At 44.7% G+C, this 24401-nt stretch overlaps 1 protein-coding gene across 1 annotated transcript in view; it reads right to left on the bottom strand.

Moving 5' to 3' along the window:
* LOC119459349 (1-phosphatidylinositol 4,5-bisphosphate phosphodiesterase epsilon-1) overlaps window positions 1-24401 on the bottom strand; it is a 236732-nt gene that overhangs the window by 203906 nt on the left and 8425 nt on the right. The window contains exon 3 of the mRNA XM_049666212.1: window positions 13939-14001. Within this exon, the coding sequence (XP_049522169.1) occupies window positions 13939-14001 (63 nt within the window). The remainder of the gene's footprint in view (window positions 1-13938; window positions 14002-24401) is intronic.

Genomic DNA, 24401 nt, shown 5'->3' with positions numbered 1-24401 from the left:
CCATACGGCTATCGTTGAAGCTCCTGCAGAACCTGCATGTCCAATTAATTCACGGCAGTTTTTCTCATTTCTTGCGACTCCGGCAATCACCCACGCAGCTTTAAAATTATTCAAAATGTAAAGTATGCCCACTTATTTTCTTCAAAGTTTCATTCCAATTTGGCCCTCTTACAGTAATCTTCTCAAACATATTTTTGTCTTCATTTTCAACTGTACTGAGTTAAACTAATCACGGCTAGTAACACAAGTAGATACACCGAACAAGGCGAGAGAGCTCAACCTGTTCGCACTTTCTCGCACCCTATGGTGTGTCAATTTGTGTTAGTTGCCATGTTAAGCTTCACTCAGCGAAGTTGAACACCGAAGAGCCCAGTTGCTCACCTTACTCAATATCTTGGTGTGCGCGTTTAGCAATTAGCGACAGATTTCGATATCTTGCGAATATATAAATTATTACACATATTGATAATTTCTCCAGCAGATGACATACAAAGTCTCCCGAATTCATCCACCAAAGTTGTAAGACTTCTACCTATCTCGGAATCGGAGTACACGCTTTCCTTAGAGCATACGCCTTGTGTGCATGCACGCCTTTTCGAGACGCGGAAAACGATTCCAGCAGCCATTTACAGCTGCGCTGTAAAGATTTTGTCTCTTGAACGCTTACACATAAATGCCATATAGCGGAAGCTGTTCCCTGCAACAATCTACTGGATGCTATAGCAACATATTCCGCATCGCAAGGGCTTTACATATATACGCAAGCTAGCGCATGCAAAATATACTATTTTAGAGTGATAGCTCTACTACTCCCAGTACAAACCCAGCAAAAGCCTGGTTCCGTAAATCTGACCTTCAAGCTCAGCCAAGGTCAGAATGGGACTTAGCCTGCCACTACCGGCGGAACGCCCGCGCAACAATTCTGATGGTGCGAAGGTCACCGTCGTCATCGTGTTAATTAAGATAGAGTTAATTAAGGCACTCAAACCTACGACCTTCGGTCGGAGTCGAACCCTCGAGCTTATGTGGGAGTCGAAAGGTAGCGTTAATTAAGGCACAGTTAAATAATATAGAGTGCTGGTAGCTTCGTATGCGCTGTGCTTTCGACACTTAGTTCGCGTTGAAGCGAGACGCAGCATGAAGGTCAATTCGCTCGCTGCTGCTGCCTTGTGGTGCAATTGTAGATGTGGTAGTTACTGACGGCGCCGAGCAGCGTCTGTGTCCTTTCCCAAAGCAAGCAAAACCGTGCTATCGCTCGACAAACTTGGTTTAACCGCGTTCAACCACAGCAAATTTTTTCTGAAGCGAAAATACTTCACTGGCGCACGGCGGCTTTGATTCTTCGCGCGTCAACCCTCTTCAGCGCCTCCCGCTCTAACGGAGGCCCTGCGTCTAAACCATTCAACGTGAAAGATAGCACTGAGGACCACGAGCTCGCTCGTCGACCGCGATATATATACTAGCCACAATGTGTCCCACTGGCGTCACCACGAGTCCGAGGCCTCAAACTGCAGTCGCGCTGTTCGGCCTGACGCTCAAAAATAACTTGGGACAGCGCAGGGGGATCTATTAAGCAAAGTGTCCCCTGCTATGTGATGTTAGCCTGCTTTTGGTTTTTTCAGGAGGGGGTGGGGAAGAAGGGAGACTGAGAAAGTGGAGGTGGTAGGGGAAGGAAGAATGAAAGGAAGAGGAGGGAAGGTGGGGAGATGATAGCTGGGTTATCATCCCGGAGCAGCTCCTCGGAGACAACTCGAGGCCGAGGAGAAGCAAGAAGCTTCAAGCACTCCGCCGTACGGGTGAAAGCGCAAGGAAGAAGCCGTAACAGCCAGAGGCTGCCCGGAGGGCCTGGATCGCTCCATAGTTAGCTCGGAGAGCACCCCCATAGAACGCAGAGAGAGGGGTCCAAGTTCTCCTTTATGCAGATGTACAGACCCATGTTTTGATGGTGTCTTTTCTGTGCTGCAACGCAGTGAAGAAGAAGTTACGACGAAGTTAACTTTTTTTTTTCGCGAGGACACGTGCAGTGAGGTCGCCGATCACCGAGCGAGGCACGTGCTTGCTGTACGCGCTTACGGCGGTGACGTGCATGCCCTCGAAAGACACTAAAAGCTTCTGCCGGTCGTGTTGAAATACCGCACAGATTGTGCAGTAGCGACATTCAGGTGTCACCTATGATGAAAATTATTATTGCCAATCCTTTGCCTCGTACAAGCCACGTTGCGGTATAGGCACGTTCCTTTCTCGATTCGCCTCGGCCCTCTTCAATGAATGAACAAAGAAAACATTTGCCGTGGTTGAACGCGGTTAAACCAAGTTTGTCGAGCGATAGCACGGTTTTGCTTGCTTTGGGATAGGACACAGGCGCTGCTCGGCGCCGTCAGCAACTACCGCATCTAGAATTGCACCAGAAGACAACACACAGACGCTGCTCGGAGCGGCAGCAGCAGCGAGCGAATTGACCTTCATGCCGCGTCTCGCTTCATCGCGAACTAAGCGTCGAAAGCACAGCGCATGAGAAGCTACCAGCACTCGGCGCACTTTGTACACATCGCAGACCGCTTTGAAGATGAGGCCCGCGTGACCGCGAACTTTGTCCACATCGCAGATCGCTTTCAAGATATGGGCGTCCATGTGGCGTACACAGCAGCCGCCGGCAGTGGCAGGCTAAGTCCCAGTTTGACCTTGGCTGAGCTTGAAGGTCAGATTTACGGAACCAGGCGTTTTCTGGGTTTGTACCTGGAGTAGTAGAGCCAATGCTTTAATAACGTGAGAGAGATCACGTGTTATCAGCTTAGCGGCATTGAAGGGAATGGGAAGGAGAAAGAAAAAAATCAGCGGCCCTTCCAATCCAACCTTAATGTGAAGTCAAGCACCAACTCTAGGGAGGAGAGGATGGGTGCTCTGCGCCTAGGGTTGCCAACTGTCGAGTGGACAAAGTCGGGACTGGGAAGGGGGGACGACCGAGCCTGCGATTCTGTACGTGCAGCAAAGTTGCTGACATTTTTTTAGTCCTACCATGTCGCGATCTTACAACAAGAAAGGTGCAGTTGTAGCCGGACTAACATGGTTACGACTACGCATGTCGAGGTATTGTAAATGGTTAGGGCTTACACCAACACTAAAACCACTTCAAAAAGCCAAGGCGCCTTTATGTTTACGACAACGCAACAGAAAATAAAAGAGAAGAAAGTGCAACCGAGATGCAGGCATTACGAAAAGGAAATCTGGTCTATTGATTGTTATTCAGTATTAAAAAAGGAAGCTAAAGTCGGGACCTTTGGCCATCCGGACTGGATCAGGTCGGTACTCGGGACATTTATCCAAAAAGTCGTGACTGTCCCGCTAAATTCTGGACGGTTGGAAACGCCACTAAACTGACGTAGAGTGCCGGCGTAACGTATCATGGGTGCACCGAACGGTTCGCGGTCACCCGGAGAGAAAGCACGACCTCTGTTTTTGTCCGCGACGTGCTCGGACCAGGCACGGCCGTTGGGGTCGTGGGTTCGGCAAGGCGCGAAAACGAGGAGCGTAAACTGGAGTTTATGCGCTGCGGCAGACGAGACCTGAGCGCGCCTTGGCGTGCCTAGCCGTAATCAGGGAAAGTCCACTGGGACCAGTCCCCTCCCATTTCCCCTCCTTTTATCCAACCCATGCTGCGGGCCTTTCTTAGAAACGCGGTCGCAAACGAGCTGGCTCGCACGTTACAGGACACGACGAGGAATCGCCTCCGCAGCAACGGCGACAAGCTGACGTTGCCAGTGCGCGGCCTCCATCTACGAGCGTTGTCGCCTTTTGCGAGGCAAAGGCGCTGAGGTTGGACAGCCGCGCCCGAGGTACAACCCGCGTCAATCATGCGCCTCTGCGAAGTGCGCGCTAGCTGTCGCGGTCCTTGCCCGCGGTCTCGACGTATGCGTGTATACACGCGCTAGACGACCGAGAGCCCCTGAATGGGGCACAGCAAACATGGCCCGGTCTAATCAGGCCCCTCCCAAGCTGCCGTGCTAAAGACGAATGCGTGTGCTACATGAGCGCCCACAGTGCGCGCTTTTAGTTCTGGTGTGATCATTATCGCGAGCGTACAAACATTGCTCTGAACACAGCTTTCTAAGAACTGCTGCTAATAGATGCCCAATGCATGGAATCTATAAGCATAGTTTGCTAGTAACATCAGCAAGAATAACGTACTAGGAAATGTGCGGATCACTGTGGCGTTGATGGCGTAATCATCGTGGAACGCACAACGTTTGCTGAAAAATGTTTGTATTGATTGAAAAATTATGTCAGAGCACAAAAACTAAATGCCACAACAAAAAATATACCATGAGAGTAGAAAAAAGTAACCCCAGTTCAGTCGAAATAATTAAGAAGTAAGACGACACTGCAAAAAAAAAAAAAAAAAAAAAATGGAGAACAGATCGAGGTCTAACAGCCCGTTATTGCACTTCAGCAATAAAGGCATGTATAAGACACGACTTCTGTGATGCTCCGGACATCAACAACGAGTGTTGTTCGTTTCGAGATTTAACATGATAGACAATTAGCAGGTCAGCCTCGTTAAGCTCAGGAAAGAGAAGCTGGCCACAGCCATGTGTCCAAATGGGCGGCATCTCGCCGACAGACTTCACAGGAGTACGTACCTTCTTCAGTTTGCAATATTCGCATAGTTTTAAATAATATTTATTATGCGCACACGCTTACGCGACAAAATCAGTTGTTGGAGTACTACAAAAAAGCCATTTTGATTACGAAGTGTGCATATAAACGCTCACATTTTTTTCCAGGGAGCGTAGCAATATGTGACAGCAGGCCACTGAGAAACAAACATGACATTCAGATGCGAGCCAAGAGGCAGCGGTTCGCATTTGCATATTGATAGGTACCGAATGAGGGAACGTCCCTGTGGCGACGCCCACCCGAAGGATGACACGGCGGCGCCTCTCCGACGGGCCGGCGCCTTGTTACAGAGAGAATTGTCGCGCTGACGTTTGAAGCTGAGCGTCGCACTAAACTCCACTCCCATCACGGCGATCAACCCATCAGGGTTCGACGCAAACACTCCGTGGTGCCAGAAAAAAAAAGACAAGTTGTTTTCTGTTTTTTGTTTTTGTTTTTCTTCTCATATATACGACGCAAGGGGGACGATATGGCGCGCCGCGCTGTGCAGAGTCAATTCGTGGAGAGGGAAAGAGGCAGCGAGGCGGTTCGATGGACGGTGCTCACCTGACCTGATCTCGAAGCCCAGCTGAGGCTCTGGCGGGAGGCGACTTAAGTATAGCAACATGGCGTGCGACCGCACGTGAGACTCGGAGCCTGGCCGTTCAGCACAGCAGGGCGACCTCCAGCCTGCGCACGAGGTCGTCTCAGACGCCCCCACCGGCGAGATTCATTACCTGCCTGAGCACGTCGGCTGCACGAGCAAAGTCCGAGGCACGCCGAGGAGGGAGGTAAAAAAAAAAAAATGGCCAGGGGAGCAGCTCGACGGATGGGGATTCGCAAATTACCAAGCCCTGGCCTTGGGAGCGCGTATTACGCAGTGGCTCGCGGTTCGGAGTGAGCTAGAAAGAGACGGATCACTTTTCGCAAGGTTGCAGGGGGGTGCTTCGGTTCAGTGGACGAAAGTGCGCCGCTTAAAACTTGCACGCGTAGAGGGCCTGTCGGCCGGAGCTGACGTTGACGCTTAGAGAGAGCCGGGAATTCGCGGAAAAGAAGGAGCCGCCGAGCAACAGTGGCTTCAACTTGCAACGTTGCTGGGATGCCAGAAGTTTATGTCATTTTGTTCAAACTTTAATGCTCGACGTTTCTGCTCGCGTCCAGTGCATTTTTCTGAAGACATCTATCTCTGACGAACACTGCATGCGAAACCAGGGCTAGGAAAACTGCGTTTTCTTCCTATTACGTATGGATAGAAGTCTTGCAGTGATTTACAGTGACTGTTACAAGTACCCCGATCAGTCCAGGGATTACGTTCGTTCATTCGCTCTTACACTGTAAAAATGCTCGCGTCTAGCTGGCGCACATTAGTATACGACAAGGTCCAAAAGCAAAGTCCAAATTCTGTCAATTGCGCGCACGCAGATTAAACTATAGAAATTTGACTTGAGAGGCTTTGCACAGAGCAGTTCACGATGGCCGAGTGGTTCGGAACGAATGCCTATAAAATGATAGAGTTCGTGAGGTGTTCACGAACAAGTGATTTTAACAGTCCACTCTTTTCTTTGCCGACGGTGTACCCGGTGTACATACTTGATTCCGGATCGATAGGCTCAGGTTTGGAAGACCGATTGCGCGGGCCCTACATTAAGTTGCCGGTAGCACCAAAGTGCAGTTATCAATAAAAAGGCACTGTTAGCATGGTATTCTCATCATGCAAGCGTACATACATATAAACCACGAATGTCAGGTAGGTCTGCGGGACTAAATAGAGCTAAAACACTCACGCACAGTATGATAACACAAGAATGACTCTGTAGCGGCAGCAGTACTGGCGTCGCATCAATTCAGTAGCAGACGATCGTACCCTCACGAGCACCACTCCTCCAAGGCCGCGCTAGCACCGGTGCAGCGTTCGGCACACAGTATGAAAATTCTGAAGGGTCATGTCTGCTCCCTCCGGGGGACTGCCGAGACCTACGGGTCTATCCTGTTACTCGTTGCTGCCGTTTGGTGATCCTGACAGGATCCATACGTTTTTATGGCATCGACGACCATATACTCGACTGGCGCCAGCAATTTTCCAGGCCAGAACTTTCGCGAGCAATGTGGTGTGTTCGGCCGTCGCCGGCCGCCTCCCGCAATACTGGGACCAGCATCTCTCGGCGGGTTCAATCTAGGCGAATCGCAGTTTCGAGTCACTGGCATCCGCTCTCAATCCAAAAAGTTCCACAACACTGTTTCAGGACTCTCACCCGCTGCAATCGACGAATTGGCGTAGTTTTTGTACATCCCACCGTCTTCCACCACCTATGACTCCCCTAAGGCAACCCTGCTGCAGCGCGCCGCAGCTTCCCAGCGTTCTGGAATCCAGCAGCTGTCAGCTGAATAGCTCGGAGACCGCCGCTCTAGTACAACTTCTTCGCCACATGAGGCAGCTGATCAACATAAAACATCAAAATAAAGTGTGCAGAAGGGGCTGAAAAAGTAAACAAGTCCAGGGTAAATATGAAATCTCGCAAAAATTTCGGGGAGATCTGCGCGTCTTCCCGTATATAGCTTTACATCACAGGCAGAGAAAAACTGGCAGAATCACTTGACTTCTTTCATCCCATTGCTGGTTTGCGACTGCCTTGAGCACCGTGGCATGGCGCAGCCATGGTACAAGACAGTACACTACACTTCTCGTCTAGTATACCTCCAGTAAACGAGTTGAGAGCCTCGCCCAAAGTACGAGAAGGCGAGGGTTTGGAGGCACGCGGTCAAGGTCGACATTGAGTGCGGCTATGAGTTCGCTGAAAAATGAAGACGCGCTGCAAAAGGAGAGACTTATAGCTACACTTGTATCTCATCGATGGATAATCGCTGGAGGTCGCAACACTTTACTCAACAGAAATACGGGAGACGCACTAACAGACATGTACTCAGCGTTCGTGGGCTCCGAGTCTACTATTCAGATCACAATCAGCCTATTTTTATGTCCACTGCAGGACGAAGGCCTCTCCCAGCAATATCCACTTACCCCTGTCCTGCGTTAGCTGATTCCAAGTTATCCCTGCAAATTTGCTAAGTTCGTCACACCACATAATTCTCTGCCGTCATCGACAGCGCTTCACTTCCCTGGGCACCCGTTCTGTGACTTAAGTAGACCACAGATTATCTACCCCATGCATTACATGAACTGCCCAGCTCCATTTTTTTTCTCTCAATGTCAACTAGAATATCGGCAACCATCATTTGTATTCTAATCCACATTGTCGTCTTCCTGTCTCTTAACGTAACGCCTAACATTTTTCGTTCGATTACTCGTTGTACGGTCCTTAACTTCTTCTCAAGCTTCTTTGTTAGAATCCACGTTTCTGCGTCAAATTTATTACCCGGGTGTCAAGATGAACCGGAATTGAATTAAAAACCGGAGCTGAACCGTTATTTTCTGCTGAACCAAACCGAACCAAACCTATATTTTTTCCGCCATCTTAGAACCGAACCCAAACCGGAACTTTTTATAGGAACCGTTCCGAACACGTTCAACCACAGGTCCAGCTCAGGGTCGTTGTTGCTGATATTCTACGAAAAGGGACGACGCCTTGTGTGTCAATTCGGCGTAGCGCGCGGTGTGTTGTTTCGGCAATAGTCATGTCGCTCGCCATAGTGATCTTACCCACCGTGGTTGCTCAGTGGCTATGGTGTTGGGCTGCTGAGTACGAGGTCGCGGGATCGAATCCCGGCCAGCGGCGGCCGCATTTCGATGGAGGCGAAATGCGAAAACGCCCGTGTACTTAGATTTAGGTGCACGTTAAAGAACCCCAGGTGGTCAAAATTTCCGGAGTCCCCCACTACGGCGTGCCTCATAATCAGATCGTGGTTTTGGCACGTAAAAACTCCATAATAAGTAAATAGTGATCTCATGGGCTCCCCGAAATGTATGCATAGTCAGCTGAACTGCACACTGTGCGCAGAATCGGCCCGCACTGTCTAGACAGACTGTTGCTTATACGCTGCATCCTCTTGGAGGATACTATTTGTGATTAGTGCATCTGCTGCGTTCAGGAGCAGTAGCGAACTGGCGGTGTCCGATAGGCGTGTTGCAGTTTGTTTATGTTGCTTTTACTTCTGCAGCACGATTGTGGCTTCGTGTAAATTTTCCACGGTAAAGTACAGACGGCGACAACTTAATGAAGTAAGAGGGAAAGCGGACTTCGTTTCGCGGTGCCTGCCTATTATTCCTGAATTTGTGTAATTGCAGGCTCTCTCTATAGCGTTTAGATGTTATTACCTTTTGTTTGTGAATCAGTTCGCTTCTGGAGAAAGCCAGGATGGAACATGTACCGTAATGGAATGCCAGAAAAAGTTGCATTCATCCGACGCCTCCACTCAAGCCATTAAAAATGTGAGCCCTAAAAAGTGAGCACGAAAACAAGACGGGTCAAGAGAGACAACAGGACAGGTGCTCAGCACTTGATGAGCACCCGTCCAGTTGTCTGTCTTGTCCTGTGTTATTTCCGCGCTCGGTTTTTAGCTATGTACCAGCTAAGCAGTCCAGTTTACTAAAAATGTCACCCAATGTTTACCGAGTTCTGCTCACTATCCGCACTGCATACTTATCTGCTTTTTATACAGCGAAGCTGTAATGCGACTATGGAAGCGCTCGTAAACGTTATTTGCGTGTTTTCACGGTGTCCTGAAATAACTACATCATTCACCAAGTTTATACTTAGATAAAATGGGAGGAGGGGCACGTTAGGGGCTGAATGAAAATTGATAAATCCTCGTTTTCTATACCTGTTTAGAGTATTTATACTAAACGCTAACAAAGTTTCTTCACTGCTCTGGGAGAACCAAAGATGTCAACGATTCTATATTCAGAGAAAATATGAGCCACGTTATGGATGGCCACAACAGAAAGTTTGAATTGTGTAGGTGATTTACAGCCTTTGCAGTAAATTACATATGGAAGCATGCCACCAGCTTTAGAAGAAGCGTATTTTATCAACCGCGTAGGCAGTTTGCCCATCCTGAAAGAAGTCGACGCGCCACGAAAGATGCCATTTCAAGAGAACAGAGGGTGATGGGCAGGGAAATTTTCAAGAGCGTCAGCTGATTACGCTTTTCGGAAAAATATATTAAGCAAGTACTCGAAAGCGTTATACGGCCGTTAAACGTTGTTTCCCAGTGTCCAGAAGGAACTGTACGTGACCCCATGTACACATTCAGTGGAAAAAGGGGCCGTGTTAGGGGTGACGTGTGAGTAACATTTAACATTCCTGGCCTAATTATGAGCTCTTCAAACAATTACTCAACCCTCTTTCAACAACCTTTTCTCCCATTTTTTATGCCTTATACGACGTTCGTCTATAGTATAGCTTACCCCGGTGTCCTGGTTGAACTAAACGAGGCACCTTGTTTATAATTGTCGAAAATACAAGGGAGGGTGGTGCTTTGTTGACAAAGATCGAATGGTTAGGGTTAATTACGGTGTTTGGAGTATATTATGTATGGAAGCGCTCTGGGAGAATTTTAACTGCATGCATTTTAAGAATCGGTGCAGAATTTAGCCCGCTTTCCTGGGAGACCTATAACTGCCACCATGATCAAATTTGGTCAAAGTGTGGGGAACATTATGGCTTATGGGCATGCGAAGTTATATGTGTGGACGAATTATGGCTTTTGTAAAAGGTTCTTTGAGCTAGTGCTGGAAAGCGTTATATACCACCATAGAAACGCTGTGTTTAGCAGTGTTCATAACTGTACGTCACACTGAGTTTACATTTGTAGGAAATGGGTGGCATGTTAAGTGTAATCTGTGACAAAACTTTAACGTTTTGGCTTAATTAGGAACTCAGCAAATAATTAACGAACCCGTTTTCTCCCCGTTTTTATGTGTTATAAGGGCGGCCGCGGTGTCCTCGGGGAATTAAATGAGTCGCCTTCTTTATTTTTCGCAGAAATACAGGGAAGGTTATGGACAACGTGTATGCAAAATTCAAACACGTGTGCTTTGATTAAAGAGTGTGGTTGAATTATACTGTCAACGGAAGTTGGTAATGCAACTGCTCCAAAGAAACTGCTTTGCTGGAAATTGAGCTGTGATTCTGGAAAGTCACAAATTTTTTTTGTCGGCATAAAGTGCTGTAAATGATATTTTATACAAATAATTTTTTTATTCTTTAAATTTTTGCGATGGCTACACATCTTAATTAAATATTATACTGTCCTGTTGTAGTGACGGTGAAGATCACTGTAGCGACAACTGTGAATCACGTAACTAACTCTTTATTGGGCGAACTTGTGCCCAGCAAAACAAGTAACACCCAGGCACAACGATAGGGGCGAGCGAAGTCGGCGATCGTCAGAAATCTGATCTGTGGATGAAGCGCGTCGGCTTTTATACATGATTCGTCGAATGTTTCAGAGCAATCGCTGATGCCCACGCGCCTTCAAGAAAATACTACACAGTTCGCGTTGCGCATACAGTCAGATTACACAAGCCGCCATGACAACAGACACAACAGATTGAATCAACAATAACCTTCCAAATCACGCAGGCGCGTCTTGTGCTGAGCGATAACCTTAAGTTGTTAGCAGGTGTAATGCAGTCCCCGAGAAAAGGATAAATAAGTACACGTGTCAATACATTTGTTGAGTGCTTTCACTAGGTTACTTATTTGGCTCCTATAAATATTTTAGCCATAGATGTATGGATTCATGAAGTGTTTGCAAAGTTGTGTTAGTTGCGACTGCTCACTTTTGCGAAACGATATGAGGTGTTCCCTTATCGAACTAGGCACCTTCATTGCTCTTTACAAAAATTAACAAATATTCATGGTCAATTTAGTGTTAGATGACTGTTTATTGATGACAAATTAGTTTTAGATGAGTGTTAGGTGCGAGCAATTTTAGCAGTGTACCGAACAAAAAATTTGTGTCTTGCTTACTTTTCCATATTGGAAAGCTGCCGACCGCGCAACTACCCTCTATGGTTCCAGAATTCCTCGAACGCGCAAAATATAACTAATTATGTCAACTTCAAGTTTACTTGACTGCAGATCCTGAATTCTTGTTCCCTTGCCAGGCTTTTGAACATTATCTTTGTCTTCTGCAACTTTCAACCCAACTCTTACACTTTCTCGGTTAAGGTCCTCAATCATTTGTTGTAATTCGTCCCCATTGTTGCTGAATAGGACAATGTCATCCGCAAACCGTAGGTTGCTAAGATAAAGACCTTTTATCCTCAGTCCTAAGCCTTCCCAGTATAATAGCTTAAATACTTCTTTTAAGCATGCAGTGAATAGCATTGGAGATATTGTGTCTCCTTGCCTGACCCCTTTCTTGATAGGTAACTTTCTACTTTTCTTGTGGAGAACCAATAAGGTTGCTGTGCCATCCTTGTAGATATTTGCCATTATATTCACGTATGCATAGTGTACTCCTTGGTTACGTAATGCCTCTATGACTGCTGGTATCTCTACTGAATCGAATGCATTTTCGTAGTGTATGAAAGTCATAATAGAGATTGGTTGTACTCCGCGGATTTCTCAATTACCTGATCGATGGCATGGATGTGATTCATTGGATCATACTCCTTTCTGAAGTGAGCCTGTTCTTTCGGTTGATTAAAGTGTTTCCTTGATTCTATTGCGAATTACCTTGGTGAATATTTTATACAATAATAGAAAGAGCCATTTGAATCAGGACTGGCACCACGACAACAATAGTGGAAAATGATGTCAACCGGTCATGTTCGCGTGATCTGAAAAGCGAATTTTCGTCAATGAATATCTCAACAACGAATAGCGCTGTTAAAACCGCGTAAATTGTTTTTGTCTCCTGCGGCATCCTCCTCCATTACTACCATTGCAAGAAAACCAGCCAATAAACAGTTAATTAATGAATAGTAAATTAGCGAATAGTCTGCGACGAATGCTCGAACATCTAGTTTCCGCCGCACTGAAAGAAGGAATAGTGAAGAAGGCATCACCGTATCTGTCATATCCAATTTTAACTAAATTGTTTCCCCATTAAAATAGACCACACAGGTATTAACGAGATTATATACAGGGTGTTTCAGCTAACTTTAGCCAACTATTGAAAATACAAACATAACGGCTACGCGTGTCGTATTGGCGCAGTATTGTTCTGAGCCGTATGGAGCACGTCATATTTTCTTCAATCCGCCAAGCTGGGTAATTAACAAAGATTACTTCATTAACTTTTTAATTAATAACTCTAGCGAAAAATTCTCAATACAAAAGTAGTAGCGCTTGTTCAGAAACATCGGATTATTGCATCTCTGGTAGGATAACTGCCCTGAATAATTTTTTCCAGCGTTTCGTTAAAGCGCGCAAAATTTATATATATATATATATATATATATATATATATATATATATATATATATATATATATATATATATATATATATACTACGCGAGTACTGGCTAACGCGCCGCGCTTTTAAATCCCTCAGATGTAAGTTGAACGAATTAGGAAAGGCTGCTCCGCACACAGATTGAACAGGCTGTCTGTGACTGCGATCATGGTTTTTATCTCCGTCGTTCATCACACTGTCACGCTCTCCCCCTCCATCGTGTTTCTTCATTGATCCGAAAATAAAATAAAAAATGCCTGCGCTAGACCGTACCTGCGCTGCGTCAAATGCCGCCTCCGGTCCCGTATCGCATTCGCACGTGGCGGCCGCTTTGTCGTAGAATTTTTTTCTTAAAACGGTATGCCCCTTTTGTCACTTAGTGTCCATTGCAGTCACAGACAGCCTGTTCAATCGACCTCTGTGTGCGGTGCAGCCTTTGCTAATTCGTTCAACTTACATTTGAGGGCACTGAAAGCGCGACGCGTTAGCCGACAGTCACGCGGTATTTATTTAAACTTCGTGTACTTTAAAAAAACGATGAAAAAAAATTAATCAGGGCAGTTAGCTTAGCAGAGATGAAATAATCCGATGTTTCTGAACAAGCGCTCCATACGCTTGTTCGACAATATACGACACGCGTAGCGCCTATGTTTGTATTTTTAATACTTGGCCCAAGTTAGCTGAAACACCTTGTATATATAGTATGGGTGCTTGCACGATAGGACGCGCGAAAGGAAAACATTTTGTGTTTCAGACGTTTAGGCCGGAGTTTATTGACCGTTTATCCTCGCAAAACTACGATGTTTGCATTTCGTGCATCCTATGATTCAAGCACCTGAATCACTAGATCACATGTTGCATATATATATATATATATATATATATATATATATATATATATCCAACAAAATCTGACTCACCTTGCTGTACTCATCGTGAATCGCCTCGAGATCGTCTGGTTTGACGTCATCTTTTTCCAGTTCCTAGACAGAAAAACAAAAGCAAGAAAAGTTTTGTTCTTAGTACGTGTTCAGTGTGCTACAACGGTCAACCACGTAACCAACTGCGTGCGACAGTAATATATAGTTGCAATTTCTAACAAAGTAGTTGGCTATCCTTAATGAAAGGATAGACGCAAGCGCTGTGTCTGTCCCCGTTATTCGTCCGTTGTCTGTTTGTGCGCTGTAGTCACTTTCAATAGGATACTATAGTGTTCGCTATTTACGCCCAGTTTATGTAGCAATACATTTCTACCTTATTGCATTTTGAAGCGAATCATTCTTTGCCTGGCGTTTCGGGTTTGGCGTGGATGCTGCTGTCAGGTCGGTCGGTATAATTGTGGATATACAGGGTGTCCCACGTAACTTGTGCCAAGGTTTAAAAATATACAAATACCATGTAGCTAAACAAGACCAAGGTAATGGGGTTTGCCGTTGCTTGGAGCAAGCCAGGCAATTTTTTGTATTTCGCCTAATTACATACTTTTATTATTTTAATGAACAAACTGCCGAAATATCATAATCAGTGCAAAAGTGCCGATGAGAAAGTTGTAACGATCCTAAAAAATATCCAATCCAGCTGTTTGCTGCTTAATTTCTTGTACGTAAAAGTGTATCCTGTGCTTGCAAAAAGCCTGCGAAATACCAAAAGGTACTACGTGGCTAGCTGCTCGCGCGACAGCGGTGCTACTAAATGTGCAGCTCACGAACGAGGGCCGATCCTAGCCAGGGGTCAGAAGTAACAGGGCGCACGCGTCGACAACACTGACGGCGTTATTCGAGCCTGCCGCCAGTATCGCACCTGTGTTGCGTAATAACCGCGCTGACATTTGTGATAACCGGTAAGGCGGTGATAAGGCACACGCGAAAATCGTTGGCCGAGTTCACGACATCGCGGTCAGCGTCGTCGACATTTGCGTCCTGTCAGTTCTGGCAAAGGAGAGCGCTCCTGGCATGAATGGGCCCTCGTTCGTATACGCTGCACGCTTGAGCGCACCGCTGTCGTGACGCGCGAGCGGCTAGCCTCACGGCACTTTTTTTTTTATTTCGCTGGCTTTCTTTCGAGGATGGGGAAAAAAAAATATTATGAAACCCACTTTAGGCAGCAGACAGCTTGATCAGATATTTTTCAGGATTGTCTACAACTTTGTCATTGACACTTTTTCTCTGAATATATAATTTGAGCCGTTTGTTATCAGTATAATATAATAATATAATTAGACGAAATTTAAGAAAAGAGCGTGACTTGCTCCAAGCAAAGGCAAAGAGCATTACCTTGGTTTAGTCCAGCTACATGGCGCAAGTTAAGTGGGAATACCTATACGTACGAAGTTATATGTTTGTCGAATGCAAGTACCAGCAAACGGGCTTATAATGTAACCTCTATGCGTTGACCAAGAAAGCAGTGCGAGAGCACACTTCCGTTCAGTGTAATAAAAAAAAAAAGTTCTGCATAAAACTTGAACCTATACTGTCAGCTCTAACAAATTTCTAAAGCACCCCACCTCTAATGGCATAGCGTATTATAATCAACGGATTCTTCGATTTACTTGTTTACTGAAACAAAGAAAATAAAAGAGCCTAGTTCCTCTTCGAAACCACTTTCGACAGATTTGTTAGGTCGGCAAAAACAAAGCACCTTCGGGGTTATGTAAACCTACGGTAGCATTTGTGCTTTTCGAAACCCCATAGGTCTTATTGACATCAGTGTGTCAATGTCGTCTTGTACCTGTCTGCCTACCCTAAAATGCTTTCAAAGGGATACTAGCAGTCGTTAAGCCTATGCCTGTTACACTAATTTTCCACCATACTGCGCCTTTTCAGTGTCCGTACACGGCATATGTTGGCTTTACCGACCCATTCAGAAGCACACACTGGTGCTAGTTGGTTTGTGACATCGTGTACAATATAGCCCAACCAGCCCAACCATAATGCGCAAGACGACCTAAAGCACTGGGACTCGGGGTTACCAACACCTGAGGGTCTATTGCACGTGACAGATATAAATAAAAGTGATAACCATGAGTGACACGTCGTCGTCGAGAAAGAAACAGGATTTCATTCTTTTTTTTTCTTTTTGACAAAACGACACATGCGCAGCTCACACAGTAATCATTTATCCTGTTTATCCCAACAGCTTCGATAATTTATTCGAGTCAGCTGATGAGCATTCGTGGCCAAAGTTTACATGCTACGGAAGAGAGGTTCCTACCTGCAGAACATGCAGTGTGCGGCAAGACGACTTGCCCTGAGAATTTGTCGTGTTCTCCTATTGGGGTGTTCTCTTAACCGTTCATTAAAACATCCGACGGTGTGTCCGATGTACTGTTTCCCGTAGGATAATGCAATAGAACCCGCCATGGTGGATCAGTGACTATGCGCTGCTAAGCACCAGGTCGCGGGATCAAATCCCGGTCATAGCGGCCGCATTTCGATGAGGCGAAATGCAAAAATGCCCGTGTACCGTGCATTTAAAGAACCACACGTGGTCAAAATTAATCTGGAGTCCCCCACTACGGCGTGCCTTGCAATCAGATCGTGGTTTCGGCCCATAAAACCCAAGAATTTAATTTATTTATTAACGCAATAAAATACACCGCTCCTTTCATGCATAGTGCAAACGGTTGTGCTTCTATGACATCCATGTGCACGTGCCGTTGCGCAACATCATTCAATCTCGCGCAGGGACTGAACAGTTTCAACTCAGAAAACACGATATCGACACCAACTGGCTTTCCGCCACTCTTGAGATTACGCGCATTTTGGCTGCTGGTCACTGTGCTAACCTGATGTCCTCTGTGACCAAGAATACGCTAACAAAATGCAGAAACGACGGTGACGATTCTGCTGACCAGGCGACGAGACAAAAATATTATTGTTATGCCGGATGGTCATCAGATTAGCCACGATCTAGTGCTTAGTCATAAAGAAAAATTATATTTCATCTTCGTAATTGCATAACAATTAACGTGCCGTTCTGAATGTATTGCGGTCGCGCCTTCCACGCTATTCTTGGTATTTATTATAAGCCTTGCAATTTACGTGTTTATTATCTTTTCTCCGTTATGTTATTCTTTCTGGAGTTTGACGTGCCAAAACCAGTTCTGATTATGAGGCACGCCGTAGTGGAGGGCTCCGGATTAATTTTGACCACCTGGGGTGCTTTAAGGTGCACTACAACGCAAGCACACGGGCGTGTTTGCATTTCGCCACCATCAAAATGCGGCCGCCGCGGCCGGCATATACATTGTGACTGCTCTACTATTTAGCGGCTGCCTTTATTGTCGTTGTTTTACTGAACTCGCCTTACCCAGGGTTCTCTTGTATCCTGTAAGGTATTGTACAATGAATGAATGAATGAATGAATGAATGAATGAATGAATGAATGAATGAATGAATGAATATTGACATAAAACAACACACATGTAACTCAAACAACGTTTGTCAACTGCAGAGTGATGAACAAGAAAAAGGGGAACCGAAATAAAGGGCTAGATTTATGTTAGTCACAACAAATGAAGCCAAGAGTTAATGAAGCCGAGGAAATTTGTTGTGTTTAACTGAAGTGTAGAAATGATAAGGTGTAGAAAAATGAAAGTGGACGAAAAAATAAAAATGAAACGAGCCGCCGGTAGGAGCCGAACGTACATCGGATTCAACACACACACACACACACACACACACACACACACACACACACACACACACACACACACACACACACACACACACACACACACTGAGAGAGAAAGAGAGGCGACTGAATGCAGAATACCACAGCTAAGCAGCAATGGGTGCGGCCAGTCCTTGGCAGGAAGGTCAACCGGGAGAACGCCGAGTCCCTGACGGCTACTCACTTTCCGCAGAACAGTTCGTACGCCTGCCTTGACCGAGACAGTTACGGTATCCGCCGGCAAGGCACTACACACACCCATTTCTTTCCGTGTACTTTCCCAAGAAATATGACTTTGCTGTGGAGAAGAATTATTTGTACGTTTGCCATAACAGTCTACCATTGTGTTCTGTGGCAGGTGAGAATTACGGAGAGGCAGAAGCCGCAGAAATTACCGCTGGAGCGCACAGAAGTACGTTCTACGTCCAATTCAAGAAAATTAAATTAAATATTGCGTTTTACGTGCCAAAAGCCCAATCTAATTATGAGGCACGCCGTAGTGGGGCACTTCGGAATAATTTGGACCACCTGGGGTTTTTTAACGTGCACCTAAGTCTAAGTACACGGGTGTTTTCGCATTTCGCCCCCATCGAAATGCGGCCGCCGTGGCCGGGATTCGATCCCGCGACCTCGCGCTTAGCAGCCCCACGCCCCATAGCCACTACGCAACCACGGCGGGTTCTACGTTCAACTCGCGTGGTACAGCTGATAGTACATGCTTTCGCTAAGAAAAGTCTATACATGTTTACGACTGCTGAGAGACGAAACATTTACATCAGAGATGAAATAACCAATAACGTGGTCAGTCAGACGGCGACTTAGCAAGCGAGTAAAGTATCCGAACAAGTGCAAAACAATGTGATCATAATAATTATAGTGTATTACCACAACTAATGGACCTCAGAGAGCCAAATATATAATTAAACGTTTCTTTACTTATATTCTGAAGCGTATGAGCGTTAAGGAATCAGCCAAGAAAAAAAAAAAAAACTATGAAGCTGTAGACACGGCAACTCAAGGAAAGAACACTTGACAAAAGAAACATTGTCCAGCATTTGCCCTGTTTATATCTTGCCTCAGTCTCGCCCCTTAGCTCTGGTATAGATGCTATAGCGCTTGAAAAAAAAGTAAGGTAAACAACGCCTTTCAGACTTCACTACAAAATTCCCCACACATATATTCGACGCTTTATCTTTGACAGCTGAAGTATAGCGTAAAGAATCGTGCACAATGGAAGTTTATAGTGCGGCGTTATTTATTTATTTATTTATTTATTTATTTATTTATTTATTTATTTATTTATTTATTTATTTATTTATTTATTTATTTATTTAAACAATTTCTTTACACACCTCACAGTTTCCACATTTGGAGTATTAAGTGAGGGGGGATACAAAGTAATCACAAAGGGAAGAAGAGCGCGACCTTATACAGTACTTAATGCAACAAAAAAGAAAAGCCAACAAACAATACTCTCGCAAACAGAAGTTCGACGCGGAATGAAAAAAAGGAAGGAAAACAGGGCACAGCGTTGTGCATTACTTAATAGAAAAAAGAAATAACTAATGAACAAGGTAACCGGTTAGCATTCATAAATAGATGCGAATTCATGTCTAAGCTTCTCATGGTCATGGAATGCAAACAACGTCAGCAGGAAGACGATTTCACAGTTCAATGGCGTGCGACAAGACAGCTGAATTGAAGGCAAGAGTGCAGCCAAAAATGTGTTTGAAGTTTTATTGATTATGCAAACGACGCAATGTGCAAGAAGGTCTGGAAGGGGAGAGGGTGGTTGCATGTTTGCTGGAATGCATTTCATGAAACAAGCAAAGGGGGGCTAGCGTTCGGCGTGATTGTAAGGAAGGCAGATACAACAATTTGATGCGAATGACTTGAATTTATGGTGTCATATTTCTTGGTAACAAAACGAGCCGCAGGATTCCGAACGGATTGAAGAGCATCGATTTGAAGTCTATTCGAGTTTTTGGTCGAAGAAATGACTGATACGCGAGTTTCCGGGTGATAAGGTGGTGTGCTGTGCATGTTTCGTTTGAGATAACCAAACATACGGGATGCCTTCGTAGTAATTTCTCTATGTGAGTTGCCCAGGTTGGCGTTGTTGGGAGATACACCCCGAAGTATTTATTAGTTGTAGTACGAGGTATATGTCGTTGTTGTTGAGAGAGTAAGTGCAGTTTGAAATGAATTGTTTCCGGGTAAATATCATACGCTTGTATTTTTCAGTGTTAAATGACATTTTCCACTATGAACATCAATTACTCGCCGTGGTTGCTTTGTGGCTATGGTGTTGGGCTGCTAAGCACGAGGTCGCGGGGTCAAATCCCGGCCACGACGGCCGCATTTCGATGGGGGCGAAATGCGAAAACACCAGTGCACTTAGATTTAAGTGCACGTTAAAGAACCCCGGGTGGTCCAAATTATTACGGAATCGCATACTATGGCATGCCTCATAATCAGATCATGATTTTGGAACGTAAAACCCCATATTTTTTTTTCGTACCGACAAGAAGTTCCTAATTCATGAGAGTGGTCAGGAATCGATGCGCAAAGATGAAAGCTTAGACAATAAGCGACAGTGTGAGACGCCGTCAAATGCTTTTGCAAAATCTCTAAATATTCTGTCAGTGTCAATATTATCGTCCATGTGAAAAAGTAGGTCATGGATGAACTCGATTAGCTGCGTTTCACAAGAATATCCTTTTCAAAAATCATGCTGTGTGAAAAAAAAAAAGAAAACCGTTCTCTTCTGAGAACTGCGCTAGGTTAATATAATGATATGTTCCTGTCGTTTACAGGGTACATTTGTTAACAATGTGGGACGGTAATTACTGACATTTTTATCATCTGCTTTTAAAATAGAAATCACTTCGCCAATTTGCCGTTTGTTGGAATAGATTTTTGGAAGATGTGGCAGAGGATAACACTTTCATACACAACAGTATGCTTTAGGATTTTATCAGTGATACTGTCTACACCATAAAAGGTAGATATTTTCAAAGTATTCATTAAAGTTGCAACACCTTCAGTATATATAAGTCTCAATGGGATGCATGTATCTATAATTTAAATCGGTTGGAAATGGAAGATTGGAATGGTCTCATATTGTAAAAATATCAGTAAGAAAATGTTAACATCAAATGGGCACTTCTTGGGCGGAATCAGAGCTCCGCAATCATCCAGCAATGTGATATTATCAAAGCAATTAACAGGCGATATTAGTTTCGAGAGCTTTAAAGGTTATTTGTAATTCAATATCTTTAAAAGAAACTTGCTTAGCTTCCCGAGAGCGCGACAATATTCCTTTCCGGCAAATTTTTGTTTACCTTAAGATACAGTGGTCATCAGACGTTCTGCATCATTGAAAATGCAGTTTTTTGTTGTTCTTTAGAGCACGAAAAGACCTGCGATACCAAGGCTTTGATGAGGTAGCGCGAAACGAAATAAGAGGTATGTGCGAATGCATGAGACCCTGTAACTTATCGTTAATATACAGCAATCATATTAAGAATCTAAAGTGTTGAAAGGAAAGATTCGCAAAAAAATTATTTAATCGCAAAGTTCAATAAAGTTTTTTTTTTGTGTGTGTGAAAGGGAACGTAAACATGTGGAACTAGTAACGAAAAAATTAAGAAGCAAATGATAACTAAGTCCAGCATGATGGGATAAAGAGCCGATATTGGATAAAGAGCCGGTGTCATCCTGGAAATTCATTTCAAGATGATGCGCCTGGCAAGCTCACTGGCTACGATTCGTAAATTGCAATATGTGTCGTAAAGTAATTAACTAAGAAGTTTATTAGTCAATTTTTGTTAACTAGTTGAATGTGTTTCAATTTTTCGTGCTACTAATGTCCGCCTCTTCGAATAACCCAGCTCAACGATAAGAATTATGCTGGCTGCCACAAGCGATTTTTAAATATTCCGTAAAGCTTAATTTTGAATACCCTATAGGTTGGTGAACTAGTTGTACGTATGATAATCAAGCGGTAGCTTGATAACTTTGCAGGAGTTACGAGAATGGGACGGTGAATTGTTCCAACAGATGTCAGGGTAGCTGAATTCTCCGAATGGGTAAGATAGCTCTGGGAAATTTAGTTTTATTTGTCTCGGGGTTTTTGAGTAGAACGGAGAGGAACACATCAGAGCTGTTTGGTGCAGACTGGTGACGATAATTTCCAGCGGACTGGTGACAGTAATTATGAATGATGAAATCTACTTTTGAATAGCGATTATAACACCGCCTCTACAAGCCTGTCCTTTCGAAAGATAATGTAATCAACCCACTCGCCTAACATCTCATCGTCATTATTATCAAAATGCTGCCATGTTTTAGTTAGAATAACTATATTACTATTGTTGTTAATAAGGCATAAACAGTTCAATGCGCTTAGGGAAGAATACTGCGTATGCTAGCGAATGACAGCATAAAAATTGTGCTATTTTTCTGATGTCTCGTGAAGAGTTGAAAGCATGATCCTTTACGTTTGCGGTTGGCTTATGTGCTAGCTATCGCGAACATACTACAAAAGTGTTAAAGGGCGTGTGTTCGTCATTTATTTTTGTCCTTATTCGAATAGAACGTTAGGTCAACCTGACTTTTGTATAGTGGAGCTTGAAAGCAACGCGGCGCGCGACGGCAGCCACAAAGCTTCGCGTGCGTCCTTCGGGACCGAAATTGATTCCCAACCTTTACACTTGGCCATCACTTCCAGTTTTACGTGCGCTGAAGGCGAAAACCCCGAGGGCAATTAATCTTATAGTCTTACGAATACACCCACCACCCACCATATTTTTTATTCTCTCTCTCTTATTTTTTTCAGCTGCTTGCTTATACAGCTTATACAGATTATTGCGTTTTGCTGTCCCCTTGCTGCTATATGACTTTATTTGAGTTGTAATAGCACCGGGAGTGCTATTAGCAGTGCACCGCGATTGGTTGAGAACTCTCAGGTCGAGAGAAAGGGAGAGAGAGAAAATATGAAGAAGCGATAAATATCTATAGTCCGACATAAAAGTGACGCTCGAAAGCTCGAAAGTGACACACGCACACGCACGCACGCACGCACGCACGCACGCACGCACACACACGCGCGCACACACACACACGCACGCACGCACACGCGCGCGCACACACACACACACGCACACACACACACACATACAATGGTCCATAAAGGACCACCGAGTACGCACTGAACGCTCTGGTATGCACTGAACGCTCTGGCCGCACGCTTTTTTTTTCTTTTGCAAAGTACATGCGGGCTTCGTTGTTCCAAAACACGATTCAGATGTGCCAGAGCAAAGTTAAGCCAGTTTTATTTTTTATGCTTCGAAGGTTGTTTTTTTTTAGAACCACCCCCCCCCCCCCAAAAAAAAAAAAAAAAAAAAAAAAGGGACCACGTAAAGGATAACATCAAGAATACCACTTCACTAGGTGCTTCTGAGTATGCTCTAAATTTTTTCAAATACGACTTCCGCCTGAGAAAAAACTATGTCAAGTTTTGCGTATTTAAAGTTTGCTAATTTGCTGCCTAATCGCACATAAAAAAATTGCCTGAGTAAGTCAAGATGACTGCGAACAATAAACTGCCCGTATCGTTCGTGTAGCATGTGGCATTCTATTTCAAATTTGTTTTTAATTACGTGAAAACACCCTTCCATACTATATCGGACATTACTCTTGTTAAAGGAGTGTTGACATGCAGTAGTTTCGAAATTGGAGAAACTCTACCATACACTTATCGCACATAAAGGATGACATTTATCGACTACGAAGGTTGAGCAACACCCGTATGATAATATTTTAATTTTATACTAAAGTTGGTCGCCAAAGGCCAGACCTGGCGTCACGGAGAATATCGGGACTTCATGACACAGAACGAAATTTGCTGACGTTTTCTAGGGATAAGGTTGGTATATATGACGGTGGTGTTTATACAAAAACAAACACGGTCGCTGCGGGCGTTTGTCCCGGCTGCGCTGGCCTGTGGCAGCCGAAGCGATCGCCGAAACGTAGCGAGCCACTGTATCATGGCGTTACACAGCACTCACCTCCTGGAACCGAAAGCGAAACTCGTTTGTAGAATTTGTCTAAAGTGTTAACCGTAACTTTACTTCACGCACTGAATGATCGCCAGTGGTTCATTTTGGAGTTTAGAGGGCTGGGACCTTCATTTAACGCATAAAAATGACTAGTTGAAAAGGACATGCCCGTATTTCCTTTAACTGCACATTATAAAACAATACAAAAGACAACCAAGACGCCCACATCTGAACGGACAATGGCTATAACACGCAAAGACACAGCAATAAAGAAAAAAAAGTACAGCGCTCGCCATTTTTTTTTCAGCTGTTCGTGTGTGTATTTGTGAGTGTTAGCTTTATATCGCGTGTTACGAACTAGCTAAGACGACCACCCTAGCGGTCGTTAAATGCGCGAAATGGGATAAAATTGCAATAGCAAGTGTAATGCCTTATAAACCGAAGTAATACGGCTGAAACCTGCAAACTGAAGAACAGGAGATGGCGTGAATGTTGAGTTCTCGTCGTCTTCCTATTTTTTCATTCTTGTGGTGCAGTAAGAGTGAGTGCGAGTGAATGCCTTCACCGTTGCGGCACCTCTATTTCGGGGGCGTCCTTAACGCCCGTGGCGAGAAAACGCCGGGGGGACACTGATGCAACTACGCCCAGCA

Source organism: Dermacentor silvarum, chromosome 1, assembly GCF_013339745.2.
Source record: "Dermacentor silvarum isolate Dsil-2018 chromosome 1, BIME_Dsil_1.4, whole genome shotgun sequence".
In the NCBI taxonomy this organism is placed as follows: Eukaryota; Metazoa; Arthropoda; class Arachnida; order Ixodida; family Ixodidae; genus Dermacentor; species Dermacentor silvarum.
Note: the sequence above shows the minus strand (reverse complement) of the source record. Positions and strands in the feature narration are given on the sequence as shown.